General features: G+C 41.9%; 1 protein-coding gene across 1 annotated transcript in view; it reads right to left on the reverse strand.

The window, feature by feature from the left end:
* Positions 1–20,077, reverse strand: part of scn8ab (sodium channel, voltage gated, type VIII, alpha subunit b) — a 96,807-nt gene that overhangs the window by 8,668 nt on the left and 68,062 nt on the right. Inside the window, exons 20-21 of the mRNA XM_053636436.1 lie at positions 19,273–19,446; positions 7,902–8,024 (exon numbers count right to left, since the gene is read on the reverse strand). Of these exons, the coding sequence (XP_053492411.1) occupies positions 7,902–8,024; positions 19,273–19,446 (297 nt within the window). The remainder of the gene's footprint in view (positions 1–7,901; positions 8,025–19,272; positions 19,447–20,077) is intronic.

Raw genomic sequence — 20,077 nt, forward strand, 5'->3', positions numbered from 1 at the left:
TAAAAAGTCAGAGCTGCGGGATATTATCCCATTTTAAATGAAAAAATAAAAATAATTCCCAAATTTTCAGCGTGGCCTCAGACTTTTGGACCCCACTGTGTTTATATATATGCTCTGTTTATATATATACGCTGTTTATATATACACTGTGTTTATATATACGCTGTTTATATATACGCTGTGTTTATATATACACTGTGTTTATATATACACTGTGTTTATATATATACGCTTTTTATATATACACTGTGTTTATATATACACTGTGTTTATATATACGCTGTTTATATATACGCTGTGTTTATATATACACTGTGTTTATATATACGCTTTTTATATATATACTGTGTTTATATATATACGCTTTTTATATATACACTGTGTTTATATATATACGCTTTTTATATATACACTGTGTTTATATATATACGCTTTTTATATATACACTGTGTTTATATATACGCTGTGTTTATATATATACGCTGTTTATATATACACTGTGTTTATATATACGCTGTTTATATATACACTGTGTTTATATATACGCTGTTTATATATACGCTGTGTTTATATATACGCTGTGTTTATATATATATATATACGCAGTGTTTATATATACAGTATACATACATATATACATTTTCTATCATTTTTGGACAAGGATTTTTAGTGCATTGTGCTGTTTTAGACCTAAAATATTAAAGAGTGTCTTTATTATTACTACAATAAAAATATTGCTATGAATACTCCTATATTAGTATTATTACATCCTACTATAATAATAATATTACTATTACTAAGTATGTCTTAGCAGTAATTTTTATTTTTACCATTTTACTTTGGGCTGCTAACTTCAGTTACTTTTTACTGTAAGTGAATGTTTAGAAAAATGCTGATGTTTGTTAGAGTTTCTGAGTAAATAAAACCGTCTAAGAACATTGATGTTTTATCAGTATTCATGACTGAGTTCAACTAAAAGTATTTTCTTATCAGAAGGTCTGGAAAAATGAGTGACAGCCCTAAATAATATTGAAAATAAATGCAAGGTGCTGTTCAGCTCAGTGGATTTTTGTTGGTCAAGTTTCAAAATCAGCTATTAAACATTAAACTGAGATACGAGCCGCAGAACTCATCACCTGACCTTCACCGAGCCTCACTGGAGCTCCAGGTGGAATCGGGTATTTTGTGGTCAGATGAAATGAAACCTTAAACCTATGAATATTCTGGAGCTTTAAACGTTTCGCGGAGGAAGAACGGACCAAAACTGTCTACACATCTAATTCTTCTAATAATGTTTGCTCTTAAAATCCTGTTGTGTTAAAACGGATCTACAGACCATCTGTGTGTTTAAGTTTGCATTATTACTCGCGGGCTCGTTCATATGAAGGGTGTCAGTAATTCTGGAGCTTAAATATGAAGATATACATTTTTGGATGGTTCGAGGGTTGGATTACTCACAAAAGCAACGATGAACGTCTAGTGACGGTTTGGTTTAGTAGATGAGTAAAATTCCCCGTAAGACAGTTCACATGTACTGAATATGTCTCAGACATTTTAAAAATCAGTGCGTAGTTCAAGTTATTGTATAAACCCTCCGAAGCCGCACACTGGTCATACAGTGGTTGTGGAGTCCAGCTGTGGTGATGGTCGCCAAAAATATGATTCAGCTACAAATATGAACTTTCAGTGTTCACGTCTAACAAAATATGACAGTCTTTTTGATACTATACAAAGGAAAACGAAGCATTAATCTTATTTTGAGCACCCTTGTTCAGCTTTTTGCCCACGTTTTGTTGTTGTTTGTCTTTGCAATGTGCGGAATTGAATTTGTCGCAAATGTACTGAGCATACCTTTTCAAGAAATGAACAAAAATATGCAGTGAGAGAAGAAAAACTCTCTGAAACCGAAACCAGTGAACTCGGGGGCAAAAACACGGTCTTCAAATAAACAGCGTTCTTAACAGTTTTCTAAGCTTTTCACTAATCGTGGTTCACGAATGCGCTGCCGGAGTTTTCTTTACATTCTGGCTCAAATCTCACGTGTGGGCGGGGCTAAAACAGCTATTTACTTTCATTGGCTAGTGAGATTTGGAGTGCAGCTCATGTGTCCAGTGGAGGAGGAGGAAGAGGATGAGGATGATGAGGAGGAAGATGAGGATGATGAGGATGAGGAGGATGATGAGGAAGAGGAGAAGGAGGATGAGGATGATGAGGAGGATGAGGAGGAGGATGATGATGATGAGGAGGATGAAGAGGAGGAGAAGGAGGAGGAGGATGAGGATGATGATGAGGAGGAGGAGGATGAGGAGGAGCAGGAGGATGAAGAGGAGAATGAGGAGGAGGATGAGGAGGATGAGGAGGAGCAGGAGGATGAAGAGGAGAATGAGGAGGATGATGAGGAGGATGAGGATGAGGAGGAGCAGGAGGATGAAGAGGAGAATGAGGAGGATGAGGAGGAGGATGAGGAGGAGGAGGAGGAGGAGGAAGAGGAGGATGACGGCAACTATGCTCCGTGCCACTCCTGAGAGCTCATCTTTAAAAAATAGTCGTACCCAACCCTGATATATTAATTACGAACTAATATACTGACTCGGTACAAACACTATAACTATACAGAAAACCGCTCTCCATAATTCACTCCACTGAAGTCTCTACTTCCTGACGATCCAAATCTCATAACCAATGAGGGTAAATCACGTTAAGCCCCGCCCAGACGAGAGGTGTGTGCCAGAATGGCAAACGTAAACAAAATTTCTGGCAGCGCATTCATAAACCGTGATTAGCGAAAACAAAGCTGAGAAAACCGTGTTTCATTTTTGCCACTGAGGTTTTCAGTTTCAGGGGTTTTTCTTCTTTCTCTAAGTTTTGCACAAATTAAATTCCATAGCATTGTGTCTGAACATCACGCGTTCACACTCGCGAGTGACAAATCCCTCATGTTGCCTGTAGTTTCTCTTATGGGAGCGTAATGACATGTTAAATGGGAACTCATTGCAGATAAGAACTAAAGTTCTGCGCGGAGAACTGAAGAAACGTTGATTACACGTGCCAGAGGAGCAGTCATTCAAGCCAATCATTTGGATTTGTTACTTGATCCCATTACACCTCATTTGCATAGAGTTGAGAAAATCTGAAATGTGCTCCATTATGCAACGCGGCAGAATTTGACTCCGTTCCGGGTGAAAAATTCCCGTATCTGTATCAGGATTCATCCCAGACCCGAGACAGACTGCAGAAAGCTGAACAAGAAGAACACATTTGTGGAGACCATCACGACAGGATTGTCGTTAATATCTGAATAGTATTAAATATTTAAGAACATTTTAATAATAATAACTGAAAACTATGTACATTTATACACTTGCCGAACCAGTGTACCGCTTAGGGGTTCTGAAAGAACTGCCCACGCACTCAAGCCAGGAGGCATCTACTCAGGCTTCACCTCTCCAGACTTCTCTCATGATACATACACAAAAGCGATGATGTTGGCACACACTGACTGGTTGGATGAAGCTCTGAGATGGCAGGAGAGCAGCGGATCATGCAGAGCCAACAGCAGGACATAAAGGCTACCTACCTGCGGCCATTTTCTTCTCCAAAACACACTACCTGCTCACCTGGCTGCTGTTACATACTGAGTGTTTTTTTGTTTTTAATGGGAATTCCGACCACGCTATCTAACAACCACATGAATTTTAGATTAGAGCCAATTTTAGCTTACTTTTTTAATATAAAAGTGTCCCTAATTTACATACGTGTCCTCTATGTAATTAATTAACTAAGGGCTTTAGTGCAGTGTAATTCTTATGTATGTACATACTGATACATAATAATAATAATAATAATAAAACAACTTTACATTGTATCTCAAAATGCTCTGCAGAATTGACTAAATACTAATAAAAAAAAGTGAACTGAAAAAAACAACAACAATTAACTATTTTAAAAAGTCATTATGAAGTAAACAAGGTTTAGTAATTCATATTATTACAACACAAAAATACATTTAAAAATTACAAATGAAAAACGAATCTCTTCTTATGCAGTTTGGAGGAAATAATGTGTGTGTTGTGTGAACGATAACGTTAATTCTGCGTGCGGTGTAACGTACATTCATGATGCACTCACAGGTACGCGTATATTAAAGCTTTTATATTAAAGATTACGGTTTCAGAGTTAAACAGATAAAAGCGCTTTTTATTCATATTTTAGGCTGAAGACAGCGCCGAGTTTATCCACTCCAGCTGAATATCAATACGTTTTCTACTAAAGTGTAAGAGATGTGTTTAACGTCTTCTGTCACTGATCCGTGGCCTGTTTTCCTACGGTAGGACCGTAATCAGCGTCCAGTTGTATACAGTTGTGGTTACACATCTGTAACGACTGACTCGTTAGTTACTCATAATAGATGTAACATAAGTATATAAGTATAAAATGTATTAATAACGTAGCAATCTGTACATATTTAGAATCACGCTGTATTAAAACACACTGATTCTAACAAATAATATGTTTAAGGATTGAGGGTTGGTCCAAATATTTCTACAGAAGAATCTAGAAGACTGGTGTTCACCTGACGAGGTGATGAAGCTGGTTACTGACTTGTAAAAGAACTAATATAAAGATGTTGGAGGGCAGCGTGGCTCACTGCTTCAGGCTGTGTGTGTTGGAAAGAAACATGCATCACGATAATAAATACCTGAACATGACGCTATTATTGCTTTTAAAATGACTACTGTCATAGATATTTACTCTCGGTTCACACTAGTGAGCGACAAAGCAGCAGGTGATCATTAGTTTTTTTTACATACCTGCAAAACAAGGAGATTTTCTCAATTCTATGCAAATCAGGTCAAATTCAAACCAATCAGGACCAATCCTGTGGAGCGTATGGTCACAACTTTCCTACTAGGTCCTACTTTAATTCTTACATACAGCGGGGGACGTTTCCAATGAGGTTATTCACGTGAAATTTCACCAGACATCAGTATCGATTCAAGAAATCTGGAAATATAAAGAAATCACAACATTAAAGTCCATAAATAAAGTTATGTGTAATAAAGAGAAATGACATGGGAAAAACTATTCAACACGCTAAGAAAAAGCGGTTCTCCAAGGCAAGGTAAGGCAAGGAACCAGCTGAAATCCGTAAGTAATTACACCCCCTATCTGTGCAGATTAATATCAGCTGGGTTAGTAAATTGATGGTCTATAAAAAGGCTTTTCGTTACCAAGGTGTCACACAAGAAACATCTCATGATGGGTAAAAGCAAAGAGCTCTCCCAAGACCTTCAAAACCTTATTGTTGCAAAGCATATTGATGGAATCGGATACAGAAGTATTTCAGAACTACTGAATCCTCCAGTAAGCACCATTGGGGCCATTATCCACAAGTGGAAGCAACATCACTCCATCATCTACTGGCCACGCAGAGGAGCTCCTCGCAAGATCTCTGACCAGGGAGTCAGAAGAATAGTCAGAAGAGTAGCCCAAGAGCCAAGGACCACTCGGAAAGAGCTCCAGAAACACTTGGAGGCAGAGGTGCCACCGTCACAGAGAAAACAATAGGCAATGCACTCCACTGCTCACGCTCACCCGCAAGACTCCATTACTAAAGAAAAGGCATGTCGAAGCTCGTTTAAAGTTTACTACAACTCCTTTGGACAAGCCGATGAAATACTGGGAGAGTGTAGTCTGGTCAGACGAGAGCAAAACTGAACTTTTTGGCTGTGATACTACACACCATGTTTGGAGAAGAAATGTCACTGCACATCATCCTAAAAACACTACACCAACAGTGAAGTTTGGAGGTGAAGCATCATGGTGTGGGGCTGTTTTTCATCACATGGTACTGGCAGACTTCATATAATTGAAGGAACGATGAATGGAGCCCTTTACTGGGAGATTCTTGAGAAGAATCTGCTGCCATCCACCAGGATGATGAAGATGAGACGTGGGTGGAGCTTCCAGCAGGACAACGATCCAAAACAAACAGTAAAGGAAACTCTCAATTGGTTTCAGAGAAAAAAAATTAAGGCGTTAGAATGACCCAGTCCATCACCTGACTTGAATCCAACTGAACAAGTTTTAAAGACAATATGTTTAGAAGAACGGACACCTGAATACTGCGAACATTAATTTCTTCATACAGGAAGCATCTTGAAGCGTCATTACAAACAAAGACTTCTCTACCAAGTATTAAATACATTTCAGCTAGCGTGTTCAATACTTTTTTCGTGTGTCATTCCACTTTATTACACATAACTTTATTTATGGACTTTAATGTTGTGAATTCTTTATATTTCCGGATTTCTTGAGTTAATTCTGATGTCTGGTGAAAATTTCATGTGAATAACCTCATTGTAAATATATTTACTGAAAAAAAATGTTGACGCGTCCAATACTTATTTCCCCCCGCTGTAGCTAGTAGAGTATAACAGAAAGAAGTCACAGAGATCATTGGTGCCTCTGGTGAGTGTACGTAGCAAGTAAACTTAGCATGTTTTGCTTATCAAATCTGAGAACGAAGATAGTACGAAGCCGAGCACGTCCTATGTAAATCACAGAACGGATTTTCCCACTGATTCTTGTGTTATTTTTTAAATTTGTGTTTAGCTAGCATTATATAAAGATAAATAGCTACTATTGTTTCTAAAAAAAAAAAAAAACACTGGCCATGCACACAAGCAACCACATGCCCACAAGAAACAAACTAGAAGCGAGACGAGCGACTCGTCGAGTGCTAGTGTGAACGCAGGTTCGGTAGGTAACTATCCGTTTCTCAGTTTCACTGGTAAATTGGATTTATATCATCAATCACATCCTCTGTGACAGCTTTAGCATAAACACACAAGTATTTCAAACATATTGTGTGAAATGCAACTGAACCATAAGCTAGGTTTCAGCTGTGGTGCATGGCGTTTGGAGTGAGGGGGCGGGGTTGGGAAGTGGGGTGGGGTTTATGGTCGGCCGGAGCATGGGTGGAGGTTTTACTAGAACACTTTTTAAATGCTTGACACATCATGAACAGCCCCTGCACTAATGCTGCAGCATGAATGACTGTTTTTAGCCCGACTGAAATGAATAAATCAATAAAACCTATGATAAATGTCTGTTTTAAATCTCTACCGCTGTCTGTTTGGGATGAGGCAGCTTGGATTTTAATATGATATTGTATATTTATCTAATATTAACATTAAAGTCCTCCTGAACATGTCATTTTCATGAGGGGAAAATAAATCGCGCCCAATAAACGAGTAAAAATAGCCGAGGAACATTTCTCCGCATTTCAAAATTAAAAACAAGAATATATCTAAATTTGGAAACGCCCCCAATACTACCACTGAAAATATGTCCTTTTTTCATTATCGAGATCATTTTCTCAGTGAATATTTACACTCATGTTAGCCAGGTTTGCTAGTTAGCTACACTAGCTTCTGTGGCTAAAAGTGTCCTCGTACCGTCTTTTATATATTCAACGTCACTTAGCCTATAGCTTTATGAACCCTTACATAAACTCTTACATAAACTCTTACCTAAACCCCGCCCCTCAATCGGTTTTACACAGACGTAATGGGAAGGAGTTTAAACCATTTAAACTGAACTCTGAGTTCAGAGGGACTTTAAATCCATTCATTTACTGATTAAAGGTCTTGTCTAAATATTTAGAGCTGCATCATGCAAAATTTCCATGCGCATGTATTTTTCTAAAATGCATGCATTTTAAATATGTCTTTTAGATGCTTAGATGGTGTAATATGGAAACTTTAGCGACCCCCCCACCCCACCCCACCCCACTAGCTATGATTTGCTATAACCAAAGTTTGCGATTTGGTGGTTCTTAGCATGCGGTAGTGTTGTCACAGAGTGAGGGACATGCACTGGGCAGCTATGGATCTTACCCTCATTCCCTCAAACCGGGACAAAGCTCTCAGGGGCCTGAGGGCCCGCAAAGTCCTCAGGGACTTAATGGGGCCCAAGTCTGAGTACCCCAGCGCATTAGCTATAAGGCTGACTATAGACACCTACACAGAGGGAAAGAGAGAGAGAGGGAGACAGAAAGACAGGGCCAAAGTGTTAAAGTCAGGAAGGATGTTGGGGGGCCGGGGGGGGTGGTGGGGGGGATTACAGAGCGCGAGAGAGGACCCTACATTGCTATTACACTGGAGAGTTAGAGACACAGGACACATATATGCATACATAATTCAAGGCGTGTCGGTTTATGTATGTATGTATATAAGTGTATATCAACACACAAAAAGAGACAGAACGAGAGAGAGAGAGAGAGAGAGAGAGAGAGAGAGAGAGAGAGAGAAGGTTAGACATGGGTTATCCAGTCTTTAGGGATGGTGAATGCCCCAAACCTTTTTAACCTTGGTTGGGTTTTTTTTTGTTGTTGTTGTTGTTGTTTTTGTTTTGTTTTGTTTTGATCTTAGCATGTGATTAGTTTGGTTATCGCAGCAGACGAAGCTCGGAAAGCAGCGTAAACAGCAAACCTGGAAGGAAATGTGTGGCTGAGATATTTGGGAGAGAAGGAAAGATAAAAGGAAACGTTAAGAGAAAGAAGAAAGGAGTGCACAAACTTACAAGCACATCCACTATACTTTAAACAGACAGAAATACACGGTACACAATACATACGAACACGGCAACCGCATACAGTACACACAAGACCAGTACAGAGTCGTTTAGGGAAAAATGAGGGTTGGGGCGGGGTTTAATACAGCAAGGAGGCAGAGAGAGAGAGAGAGAGAGAGAGAGAGAGAGAGAGAGAGCTCCTGTCAGAGAGAGAAAGTGTCCTAACAGTGACCTTACCCTGGCCCCCTCTCACTCCCCGGCCAATCACAGGCCACCTCAGTGCCTCGGGCTTCATCAGCGCTAAAGAGAGACAAGGTTACAGTCACCTGTCAGAGAATCGTCAAACTCTCTCAGATGCTCATGAACAAACTTTCACTCATGTTAGTCCAGCTGAGAAAGTCTCACTTACCATCCGTCTCGTCAACACAAACAAATTCACAAACTCTCTGGCCTTTTCTCTTTTTAAACCATAAAACCTGTAATTCTGTAACATTTTACCCAATTCCCACCACGGCTAAGGATGGTGCCAATATTAATGGAGGGCAGTGTACACACCATACATTGGTTATGTTTGTTTGTAGGCCATTGAGCTTTAGATTATGAACAACTTCCTGTAAGAAACATAAAACTGAAATAAATCAATAAGAAGAATAAGAAGTGAGTAGTAGCTGATAGTGACCATGTTGTGATGTTCATCATGTTTTGTTTAAAAATCAGAGGCCTTGACGCTCTGTACTGAGGGTCTAAAGACAAAATAAACGGACACTGCCATCACAGCACATTATTATCTTCCTGTTTTACTCACACACAGGACTGGGCAAAGAAAGAAAAGCAAGAGTATGCTAAGGCATGACTGAAACCGCTTTCTATTCTCAATTATGTTCAGCTTCTATTAGCTGATTATTAAATATCACATACTTTTATTTATTGCTACGTTGCAGATTTCACCGTACAATATGATCTGCTGTCTGATCGAGTTTTTTCATCTTTATAAATCTCGACATATGATGTTCAGACTGTATTAAAAAACTCAACTGTCTGCCCAGATAAGAGAACTTATGTAGAACTTGTGTAGAATTTGTGTAGAACTTACTTATCATCTGAAATTAAGTATCATATTCTGAATAAAGCTTTTTTTAGAGACAAATTTAGAACAAACTTTTTTTTTTAACCCCAGGTAAAAACAAAGAAAGAGACAGACAGAGACATGAAGAGACAGAGAGAGAGAAAGAAAGAAAATGAGAGACAGTTAGAGACAACGAAAAAGACAGACAGAGGGAGACAGAGAGAGAGAAAGAGACAGACAATTAAATACAGATAGAGACAGGGAGAGACAGACAGATATAGAGAGCCTGATCAAAAAGAGACAGAGACAAAGAGACAGACACTTAGAGACACGAAAACTGAAACTGAAAGCTAGAGACAGGGAGAGACAGACAGATATAGAGACTGACAGACCAAGACAGAGAGACAGTTACAAAGAAAGAGACAAACAGTTATAGAGAGACCGAGAGAAAGAGACAGTTAGAGACAAAGAAAGAGACAGACAGAGAGAGAGACCGACTGAGAGAGACAGACAGAGAGAGACAGACAGACAGACAGAGACAGGGAGAGACAGACAGACAAACAGAGACAAGGAAAGCCAGAGAGACAGGGACAGACAAACAAACATGGAGAGACAGACCGATACAGGGAGAGACAGAAAGATAGGGAGAGACAGACAGGGAGAGACAGACAGACAGGGAGAGACAGACAGAGACAGAGAGAGAGACAGATAGGGAGAGACAGAGACAGACAGATAGGGAGAGACAGGGAGAGACAGACAGACAGGGAGAGACAGACAAACTTTTTGCACCCAAAACAAATCAAACTAAATGTTAGTGTCACTTGTTGCTGTGTGAAGACAATATAATAATAATCTCATCAGTTCCTATGTAATGGAACCTCACAGCGTCTGACATCACATCATGTGGCTGGAAGAATCTTCCATTACATCAGTTCTTGCTCTTTTATGTTTTAAACGTATTTTGAATAAAGTTTGTGTAAGTGCTCTGAAGTGAGATGATCTGAGAAACTGGTCAACTTTTATACAGAAGACTTTTCCAACACGTCCTCGTGATGATGAATATTCCTTCATCACTTTCCCTTTAAAGCCAAACAGTGACACATACAACACCCATCGTTAGAGTACATCACATAACAGGAAGTGCAGGAAAAACCCACCAAACAGACAGGAAGTGATTGGGCACGCTGGGGACAAAACTGACAGCATACACCGCTAACACGGCTAGCAGTGAATGCTGTGTTTACTGAGTCACGCTATCAGGAGTTATTACATTCTCATAGTAACAAAGAGCAGATGTTTGCATCATCACAACACATTTAACACACACACACACACACACACACACGTTTCACAGAGCCTGAGCAACAGAGCGACCGGAATGTTGTTTACATTACCTTTACATTTCTAAAAAAAAAATTAAAAATTAAAATGACACGCATGGATTCTGTAGTGAAAAGAAACCTGTGTCTGTAGATTTCCTCATAAACACAGATTTAGAACACATAATGTTCATTATTCACCACACACACACACACACACACACACACACACACACACAAACAAAAAAAAACTGAAATAATTAAATATGAAGAATAAGAAGTGAGTAGTAGCTGATAGTGACCATGTTGTGATGTTCATCATGTTTTGTTTTGTTTAAAAATCAGAGGCCTTGACGCTCTGTACTGAGGGTCTAAAGACAAAACAAATGGACACTGCCATCACAGCACATTATTATCTTCCTGTTTTACTCACACACAGGACTGTGCAAAGAAAGAAAAGCAAGAGTATCAGATCCTCCTGTCAACTCTCTCCAGCCTGGGCATCACTGGAACGGTTCTGCACTGGGTGCAATCCTATCTCTCTGACAGATCCTTCAAGGTATCATGGAGGAGAGGTATTTCTGAAACTCAGCAACTCACAATTGGTGTTCCACAGGGGTCAGTTCTGGGTCCACTCCTGTTTTCTATCTACACTACGTCTCTAGGGCAGGTGATTGAGTCTCATGGCTTCTCATATCATTGCTATGCTGATGACACCCAGCTCTATTTGTCCTTCCAGCCTGATGATCCATCCGTCTCTGCACATATCTCTGCTTGCCTGTCGGACAACTCGGTCTGGATGAGGGAACACCACCTTAAGCTCAACCTGGCAAAATCTGAGCTTCTCGTCATCCCAGCCTGCCCATCAATCAACCACAACCTCACTGTACAGCTCAGCTCAACCACGCTCAAGCCAACCAGGACGGCCAGGAACCTTGGGGTGATTCTTGATGACAGCTTGACCTTTACAGACCACATCTCAACAACTACACGGTCCTGTAGATTCATCCTTTACAACATCAAGAAAATCAGACCCTACCTCACCGAACAGACTACACAGATACTAGTCCAGCATCTTGTTATCTCAGAACTGGACTACTGCAACTCACTACTTTTGGGCCTCCCGGCCAGATCCATCAAACCACTTCAGATGATTCAGAACGCAGCAGCACGCCTCGTCTTCAACCAGCCCAAGAGAACCCATGTCACATCCCTCTTCATCTTAATGGATCTTGTATGGTAGCACTACTTGTATTGTTCTTTACTTGATATATCACTTTGCTTGTATTTTCTCATTTGTAAGTCACTTTGGATAAAAGTGTCTGCTAAATGAATAAATGTAAATCTCCCTCCATTGGCTTCCTGTAGTCGCCCGCATCAAATTCAAGGCCTTGATGCTCACCTACAAGACCTTGTCTGGATCAGCACCCTCCTACCTCAACTCTCTCCTGAAGACTTACGTTCCCTCACGCAATCTGCGATCGATTAGCGACTGATGCTTAGTAGTGCCTACTCAGCGTGGCTCAAGGTCCCTTTCCAGAACCTTCACACTAACTGTTCCTCAGTGGTGGAATGAACTCCTTAATCCGGACCGCAGAATCTCTCACCATCTTCAAAAAACAGCTAAAGACCCGCCTCTTCTGTGAACAGCTAACCAACTCATAAAAAAAAAAAAAAAAAAAAATGGCACTTACACCTCTACTCTGCACACTTTGCTTCTTCTGGAACTCAATTAATGGATCTTGTATGGTGGCACTACTTGTATTGTTCTCTGCTTGATATATCGCTTTGCTTGTATTTTTTCATTTGTAAGTCGCTTTGGATAAAAGCGTCTGCTAAATGAATAAATGTAAATGTAAGAGTATGCTAAGGCATGACTGAAACCAGTTTCTATTCTCAATTATGTTCGGCTTCTATTAGCTGATTATAAAATATCACACAATTTTATTTATTGCTACGTTGCAGATTTCACCGTACACTATGATCTGCTGTCTGATCGAGTTTTTTCATCTTTAGGGGTGAAAATCGTCTGAGTTATGCATGTAACCCTGTTCCATGAGAAGGGAACGAGACGTTGCATTTAGCATAACACTATGGGAAGCGCCTCTCGCGCGTGACCAGTATCTGAAGCTTGTGTAAAATCATGCCTGTTTATATGCCTGCCATGATCAGGTGATGTGGCAATTAAGCGTGTCGCGTGATATAAATATGGCACCTGTGAAACGCGCCATAAGCCTCTATTATCTGAAGCGAAACACGCAATTCACAGGCCTGCCCTGGTATGACAAAGCTAGGCAACGTCTCGTTCCCTTCTCAGGGAACAGGGTTACATGCGTAACCCAGACGTTCCCTTTCAAAGTGAACTTCGACGCGTTTAACATAACACTGTGGGAACAAGAATACCCACTCCGTCATACCGAGGGTACGGCCTGTTCAAAAAGACCCAAGCCCGAGGGTCACTGCAAGACACTCGAGCCTGGGGTGGAATGAAAATCCAGGCTGTAATAATGAATGAATGTGTGTGGTGTAGACCACCCTGCAGCAGCACACACATCCTGTAAGGATACCCCTTTGGACAAAGCCTTCGCGGAGGCGACCGCCATAGTGGAATGAGCCCTTATGCCCAGAGGAGTAGCAAGACTGCGCACCTCATAAGCAATCGAGATTGCTTCCACTATCCAATTAGAGATGCGCTGCTTTGACACAGCATGAACTCTACTGTCGCTGCCAAAGCAGACCAGCGGCTGCTCCCACTTACGCCACTGGCCAGAGCGGTGGACATAAGTACAGAGAGTCCTTGCTGGACACAGCAGATGCATTCTCTCTTGTTCCGGTGTGGGGAATGGAGGAGGGCAGAAAGCCTGCAACACCACAGGGTGGGCAGCCGATGTAGACACCTTAGGAATATACTCCGGCATAAGATACAGGAAGGCCTTGGCTAATCCAGGGGCAAAGTCAAGGCAGGAAGGGGCAACAGAGAGAGCTTGTAGGTCTCCTACTCGCTTGAGAGATGTCAGGGCCAGCCGAAGAGCTACCTTTAGAGTCAGAAGCTTCTCAGAGGCTGACCCTAAGGGCTCAAATGGGGCACCTGACAGACCTTCCAGGACCACAGAAGGTCCCAGGAAGGTATGCGTGGCCTGCAGATGGGCCTCAGCCGCCTGACACCACGCATAAACCTCGAAGTTAGAGGATGTTGCCCCACAGAGGCTCCATCAACAGGGGCATGGCTGGCCGAAATGGCGGCCACGTAAACCCTGATTGTAGAAGGAGCCCACCCCTCTGAGAAATGTTCTTGTAAGAACTCCAGGACTGTAGCTATTGCGCAGTTCATTGGGTCTACAGTGGATCCCTGCGGATGGGAATCTCCCAAGGAGTGCCATCTCGCAGGGATATTATCTCACAGAACCATATTCAAGCTGGCCAATAAGGTGCTACTAGCAGCAGACATAGACTGTCTTGGCGAACTCTCGCTAGAACTTGTGGGGGCAGAGCGATGGGGGGAACAGTGTACAGATGTGACCTTGGCCACATGTGCACCATGGCGTCCAGCCCTAATTGTGCAGGAGGAGTGAGGAAGAACCACAGCGGGCCGTATGTTGTCTCCTCAGAGACGAACACTTGTGGATGGAGCCACCCTGCTCCAGATGAGGGCCGCACCAGAGACCGTGAGCTGGACAGGTGTCTAAGACCGCGCTCCAGCCTGTGAGGGAGGTGTCTGTCATTACCATCTTGCACTAAGGAGACACCCCTAGAGTGTGACCCAAGGCTAGAAACTAGGGACACTCAAATTCTCAGAGCACGTAGGCATCACCACATGACACTGATTATTCTCCGATGTTTTGTCCTTGGATGAAACCCCCAACTTCTCAGCCATCACTGAACAGTCTCCTGTGCAATAGGCCCATAAGCGTCAATAGTCTACCAAGATCCAGCTTTATCTTGCTCAGTGTTGATAGGATTGACCCTATGCATGTTGGGGATAGAAACGCCCTCATCGTAGTAGAATCCTTATAACCCCTAGAAAAGTTGTCCACTGATCTGGGGAAAGCATACTTTTCTGAGATTCAACCTGAGCCCCAAGCTCTTCATGTGGGCGAGAACAACATCTCGATGTTGAACCCCCAGTTCCCTGGATCGTGCTAGAATTAACCAGTTGTCCAGGTAGTTTAGTGCACGGATGCCCTGGAGTCACAATGGAGCCAGAGTGACATCCATGCACTTTGTTAAGGTGCGAGGGGATAAAGCTAGCGATATTTCTATGTGGAAATATGCACCTTTTAGATCTATCGTCACAAACCAGTACTCAAACTGAATCTGTGGAACGATAAGTTTGGGCGTCAGCAACTTGAACCTGTATGTCCGAAGAGTACAGTTCAGGTGACGCAGATCTAAAATTGGCCGCATACTCCTCTATTTTTTGTGGACCAGGAAATAACGGCTGTAAAAACCTCCCTCCCTCAGGGAACGAGGTACATGTCCTATGGCCCCTTTGTCCAAGAGGGATCTTACTTCCTGCGCTAACATCGGGCTCTGGTCTGTGCTGACTACTGTGGTGAGCACACCTCTGAACTGGGGGGTCGAGCTATAAACTGGACCCGGTAACCATTTTCTACGGTAGACAGAACCCATGGAGACACATTTGGCAGCAGTTTCCACACTGCCCGATGGTCTTTTAGTGACGTTAACTATTCCACATTCTATTGGAGGGAAAGCATCAGATTTTCGTTGCCCTGTGACAGCTCGCTGACCAGAGAACACTGAAAACTTGGGGACCGCCTTGGCTAGGGGAGGCCCTACAGTAGCACTGGGGGCTACCTGCCCTAACAACCTCATGTCCCCTGATACGTCCCTCCACGGCCCCTCAGGACCGCTCTTCTTTGCCTGCTTGGCCTTTATGACCATTCTCAGATCAGGCCTAGTAGCAGGCCGTGACCGTGGCCGCCCGGTTCCCCTAGCTGTCTGCGGGGGTTGGCGGGCTGCCATACTCGCCTTCTGGGTCTCCCTCGCACTAGTGCTGGCCCGGGCTCCACTCGTGGATGCCCGGGTGATCTCGAGACAACAGGGAAGGAACTGGCTGAATGCCGCCATATGTCGAGCTCACTCAGCAGGTCTGCTTGGTAGGCCTGCAATACTGTCATTGTCTGCAGTGACCCACAAGCAAGACTACTACTACATAGGCCTTTCCCACCAATGCCATGGTGGCCTTACACGGTGGTTTGGATGGCAAAACCGGCCCCCCTAATTACCTGCAGTCAATGGAGAGAGGTAGCTCACAAGTGCCTCCTCCACCTTCAGCATAGCTAAATAGTCATGCCATTCATTCCCCACAATGGCCGAATAATCCAACATCGTGGGGTTATAAATACGGCTTATGCATGGTTTTCCCCCAGAAGCCTGATATTTTGTCATGTACTTCTGGAAGACAGGGGAGTTTCTGCTGTGTGAGGGATTTACTTTCACGGGGGAGAAAAAGGCTCATCCAGCCTTAGTAATCACTTCAAGCAGCTCTTTATATGCTGCTCTCAGTTTTTAGGACATCCTTCTGGCTCCTCGGAGTCAGAGAGGAATTATTACTATTATTTTTGTGTGTGTGATTTTTTTTTCACTTTTTTTTTTCCTTTGGCTTTCCATAGCGGAAGGAGGAGTCGTGACGTGAGCTCCAAAATCCAGCGGAGAGCCGAACCCGGAAGACAAGGCAAGAGATTTTGAGAAAAGATAGCGAGGAAATTAAGTGTCTTTTTGTTTCTTTACACAAACAACTGACATGCAGTCTTTCGCTGAAGATAATAAATGCTGATGGCGCAGTTCACAGGTGCCATATTTATATCATGCAACGCGCTTAATTGCCACGTCACCTGATCATGGCAGACCTATAAATAAGCATGATTTTACACAAGCTTCAGATAACGGTCACGTGCGAGAGGCGCTTCCCATAGTGTTATGCTAAACGCAACGTCGAAGTTCCCTTTGAAAGGGAACTCGACATATGATGTTCAGATTGTATTAAAAAACTCAACTGTCTGCCCAGACAACACACACATACACACACACTCACACACACGTTTCCTGAAGGAAATACACTGAGCTTTAAAAAATGAAACAAAAAGAGTAAAAAGAATGGAACGCCAAACAATTAGGATAAGAATAAAATAATTAATTTGAGGAAAGAATAAAAAATAAACATTTAATGAACACAGGACGGACAAGAAAGGGTGAGAGAAGAAAATTAGGATAAAAGGAAGGAAAGAAAAAGATTAGAAAAAGAAAACAGAAAGTAGCTGAGGAAAGAAAAAGTAAAAAAGGAACTGAAGAATAAAAAATAAAATATTAGAAGAAAGAAAGAAGGGAAACTAAATAAAATGAAGATAAATGAAAAGTAAACGAAGGCAGAAAGAAAGAATAAACAGAATGGAAAAATAAAGAAAAGAAATGAAGGAAGGAAGAAGTAAAAATGAATGAAAGAAAGAAGAATAAAAAGAATAAAAGAAAGAAGAACAGAAAGAAATAAAGAAAGGAAACAAAATTATATGAGAAAGTATAAATCTAACAGAAAAAATCAATGAGTGAAAAAAAGAAATAAAGAAAGGAAGAATGAAAGAAAAAGAGCAGTAGTGTGCAGACATCTCAGGCTCATCTAAAGCAGTTCTGTAAAGTAAAATACTTTCAGAATAAGGAGATGAAATTTTTTTTTATTATCAAACCACTGAGCAGTAAAACTATAAACCAGACGATAAAAATCTAATCAAATCTAATCAAATCTGTGTAAACTCTGTGTTCCACTGAGCTGCAGCATTATACGGATGTTAGAAGGTGTAGACGCTGCAGCTGAAATCTCACACGGATTCCACTGTGTTTATCAGAAACGTGATTGAGTTCTGAACAAAACACAAACAAACTCAAAACAACTAAATTTCAAAATAACAACAAAAAAAGAGAAAACTTTAAAAGGTCTGATTCTTGCTGAGGGATTGGACTGGAGTTACTCATAAAAATCGAAATTAAACTCTGAGTAACAGTTTACACTCTGAGTCAGAAAACACCTGAATCTGTTCATCACCTTATTCATATAACGGTTTAAACACCAGTGGAGAGATAATCTCTGTTCCTCAGGTCTGTTCATCACACACTGAGAGAGACAAGACAGAGAGACAAGACAGAGAGACTGAGACAGATAGACTGAGACAGGGAGACTGAGACAGAAAATCAAGACAGAGAGACTGAGACAGAGAGAGTGAGACAAGACAGAGAGACAAAACAGGGAGACTGAGACAGAGAGACAAGACAGAGAGACTAAGACAGAGAGATGAAACACAGAGACTGAGACAGAGAGACAAGACAGAGAGACTGAGACAGGGAGACAAGACAAAGAGACTAAGACAGGGAGACTGAGACTGAAAAACAAGACAGAGAGACTGAGACAGGGAGACTGAGACAGGGAGACTGAGACAGAGAGACTGAGACAGGGAGACAAGACAGAGAGACTGAGACAGAGAGACTGAGACAGGGACAAGACAGAGAGACTGAGACAGAGAGACTGAGACAGAAAAACAAGGGAGAGAGACTGAGACAAAGAGACAAGACAGAGTGACTAGGACAGGGAGACTGAGACAGGGAGACTGAGACAGAAAAACAAGACAGAGAGACTGAGACAGGGAGACGAAGACAGAGAGACTGAGACAGGGAGACTGAGACAGGGAGACAAGACAGAGAGACTGAGACAGAGAGACTGAGACAGAGAGACTGAGACAGGGACAAGACAGAGAGACTGAGACAGAGAGACTGAGACAGAAAAACAAGAGAGAGAGACTGAGACAGAGAGACAAGACAGAGTGACTAGGACAGGGAGACTGAGACAGGGAGACTGAGACAGAAAAACAAGACAGAGAGACTGAGACAGGGAGACGGAGACAGAGAGACTGAGACAGAGAGAGAGAGAGAGAGAGAGAGAGAGAGAGAGAGAGACGGTTACAAATAAAGAGACAGACAGTTAAAAACATGAAAACTGGAAATGAAATCTAGAGACAGGGAGAGACAAACGGATATAGAGAGACTGAGAGAGAGAAAGAAAGAGCGAGAGAGAGAGACAAGGAGAGACAGTTACAAAGAAAGTGACAAACAGTTAGAGACCAGGAGAGGCAGACAGAGAGAGACATGAAAACTGAAACTGAAAACTAGACACAGGGAGAGACAGACAGACATAGAGAGACAGAGAGAGAGAGACTGAGAGAGATAGTTAGAGACAAAGAAAGAGACAGACAGACAGACAGAGAGAGACAGACAGATAGTTTCAGTAGGGAAAGTGATACTCACGTCTACGATGAAGAAGTCGAGCCAGCACCATGCATTAGTGAAATATTTGACGAATCCATAAGCAACCCATTTGAGCAGCATTTCCAAGATGAAGATGTAGGTGAAGACTCGATCTGCGTATTCCAGAATGATCTGAATCGTTTTCCTCTGTTCTATATACACGTCCTCAAATGCCTGCCAAGGAGACAGACAGAAACCTCAACACAGAGATACACGGAGATACACTGAGATAAACTGAGATACACCAAGATACACCGATACACACCGAGATAAACCGAGATACACCGAGATAAACCGAGATAAACTGAGATACACCAAGATACACCGATATACACCGAGATAAACCGAGATAAACTGAGATACACCAAGATACACCGATATACACCGAGATAAACCGAGATACACTGAGATAAACTGAGATACACCAAGATACACCGATACACACCGAGATAAACCGAGATACACCGAGATAAACCGAGATAAACTGAGATACACCAAGATACACCGATATACACCGAGATAAACCGAGATAAACTGAGATACACCAAGATACACCGATATACACCGAGATAAACCGAGATACACTGAGATAAACTGAGATAAACTGAGATACACCAAGATACACCGATATACACCGAGATAAACCGAGATACACCGAGATAAACCGAGATACACCAAGATACACCGATATACACCGAGATACACCGAGATACACCGAGATGAACTGAGATAAACTGAGATAAATGGAGATGAACTTCAATTTTATTATTATTAGTAGTAGTAGTGGTAGTAGTAGTAATAATAA

Source organism: Ictalurus furcatus, chromosome 11 (genome assembly GCF_023375685.1).
Source record: "Ictalurus furcatus strain D&B chromosome 11, Billie_1.0, whole genome shotgun sequence".
Taxonomy (NCBI): Eukaryota; Metazoa; Chordata; class Actinopteri; order Siluriformes; family Ictaluridae; genus Ictalurus; species Ictalurus furcatus.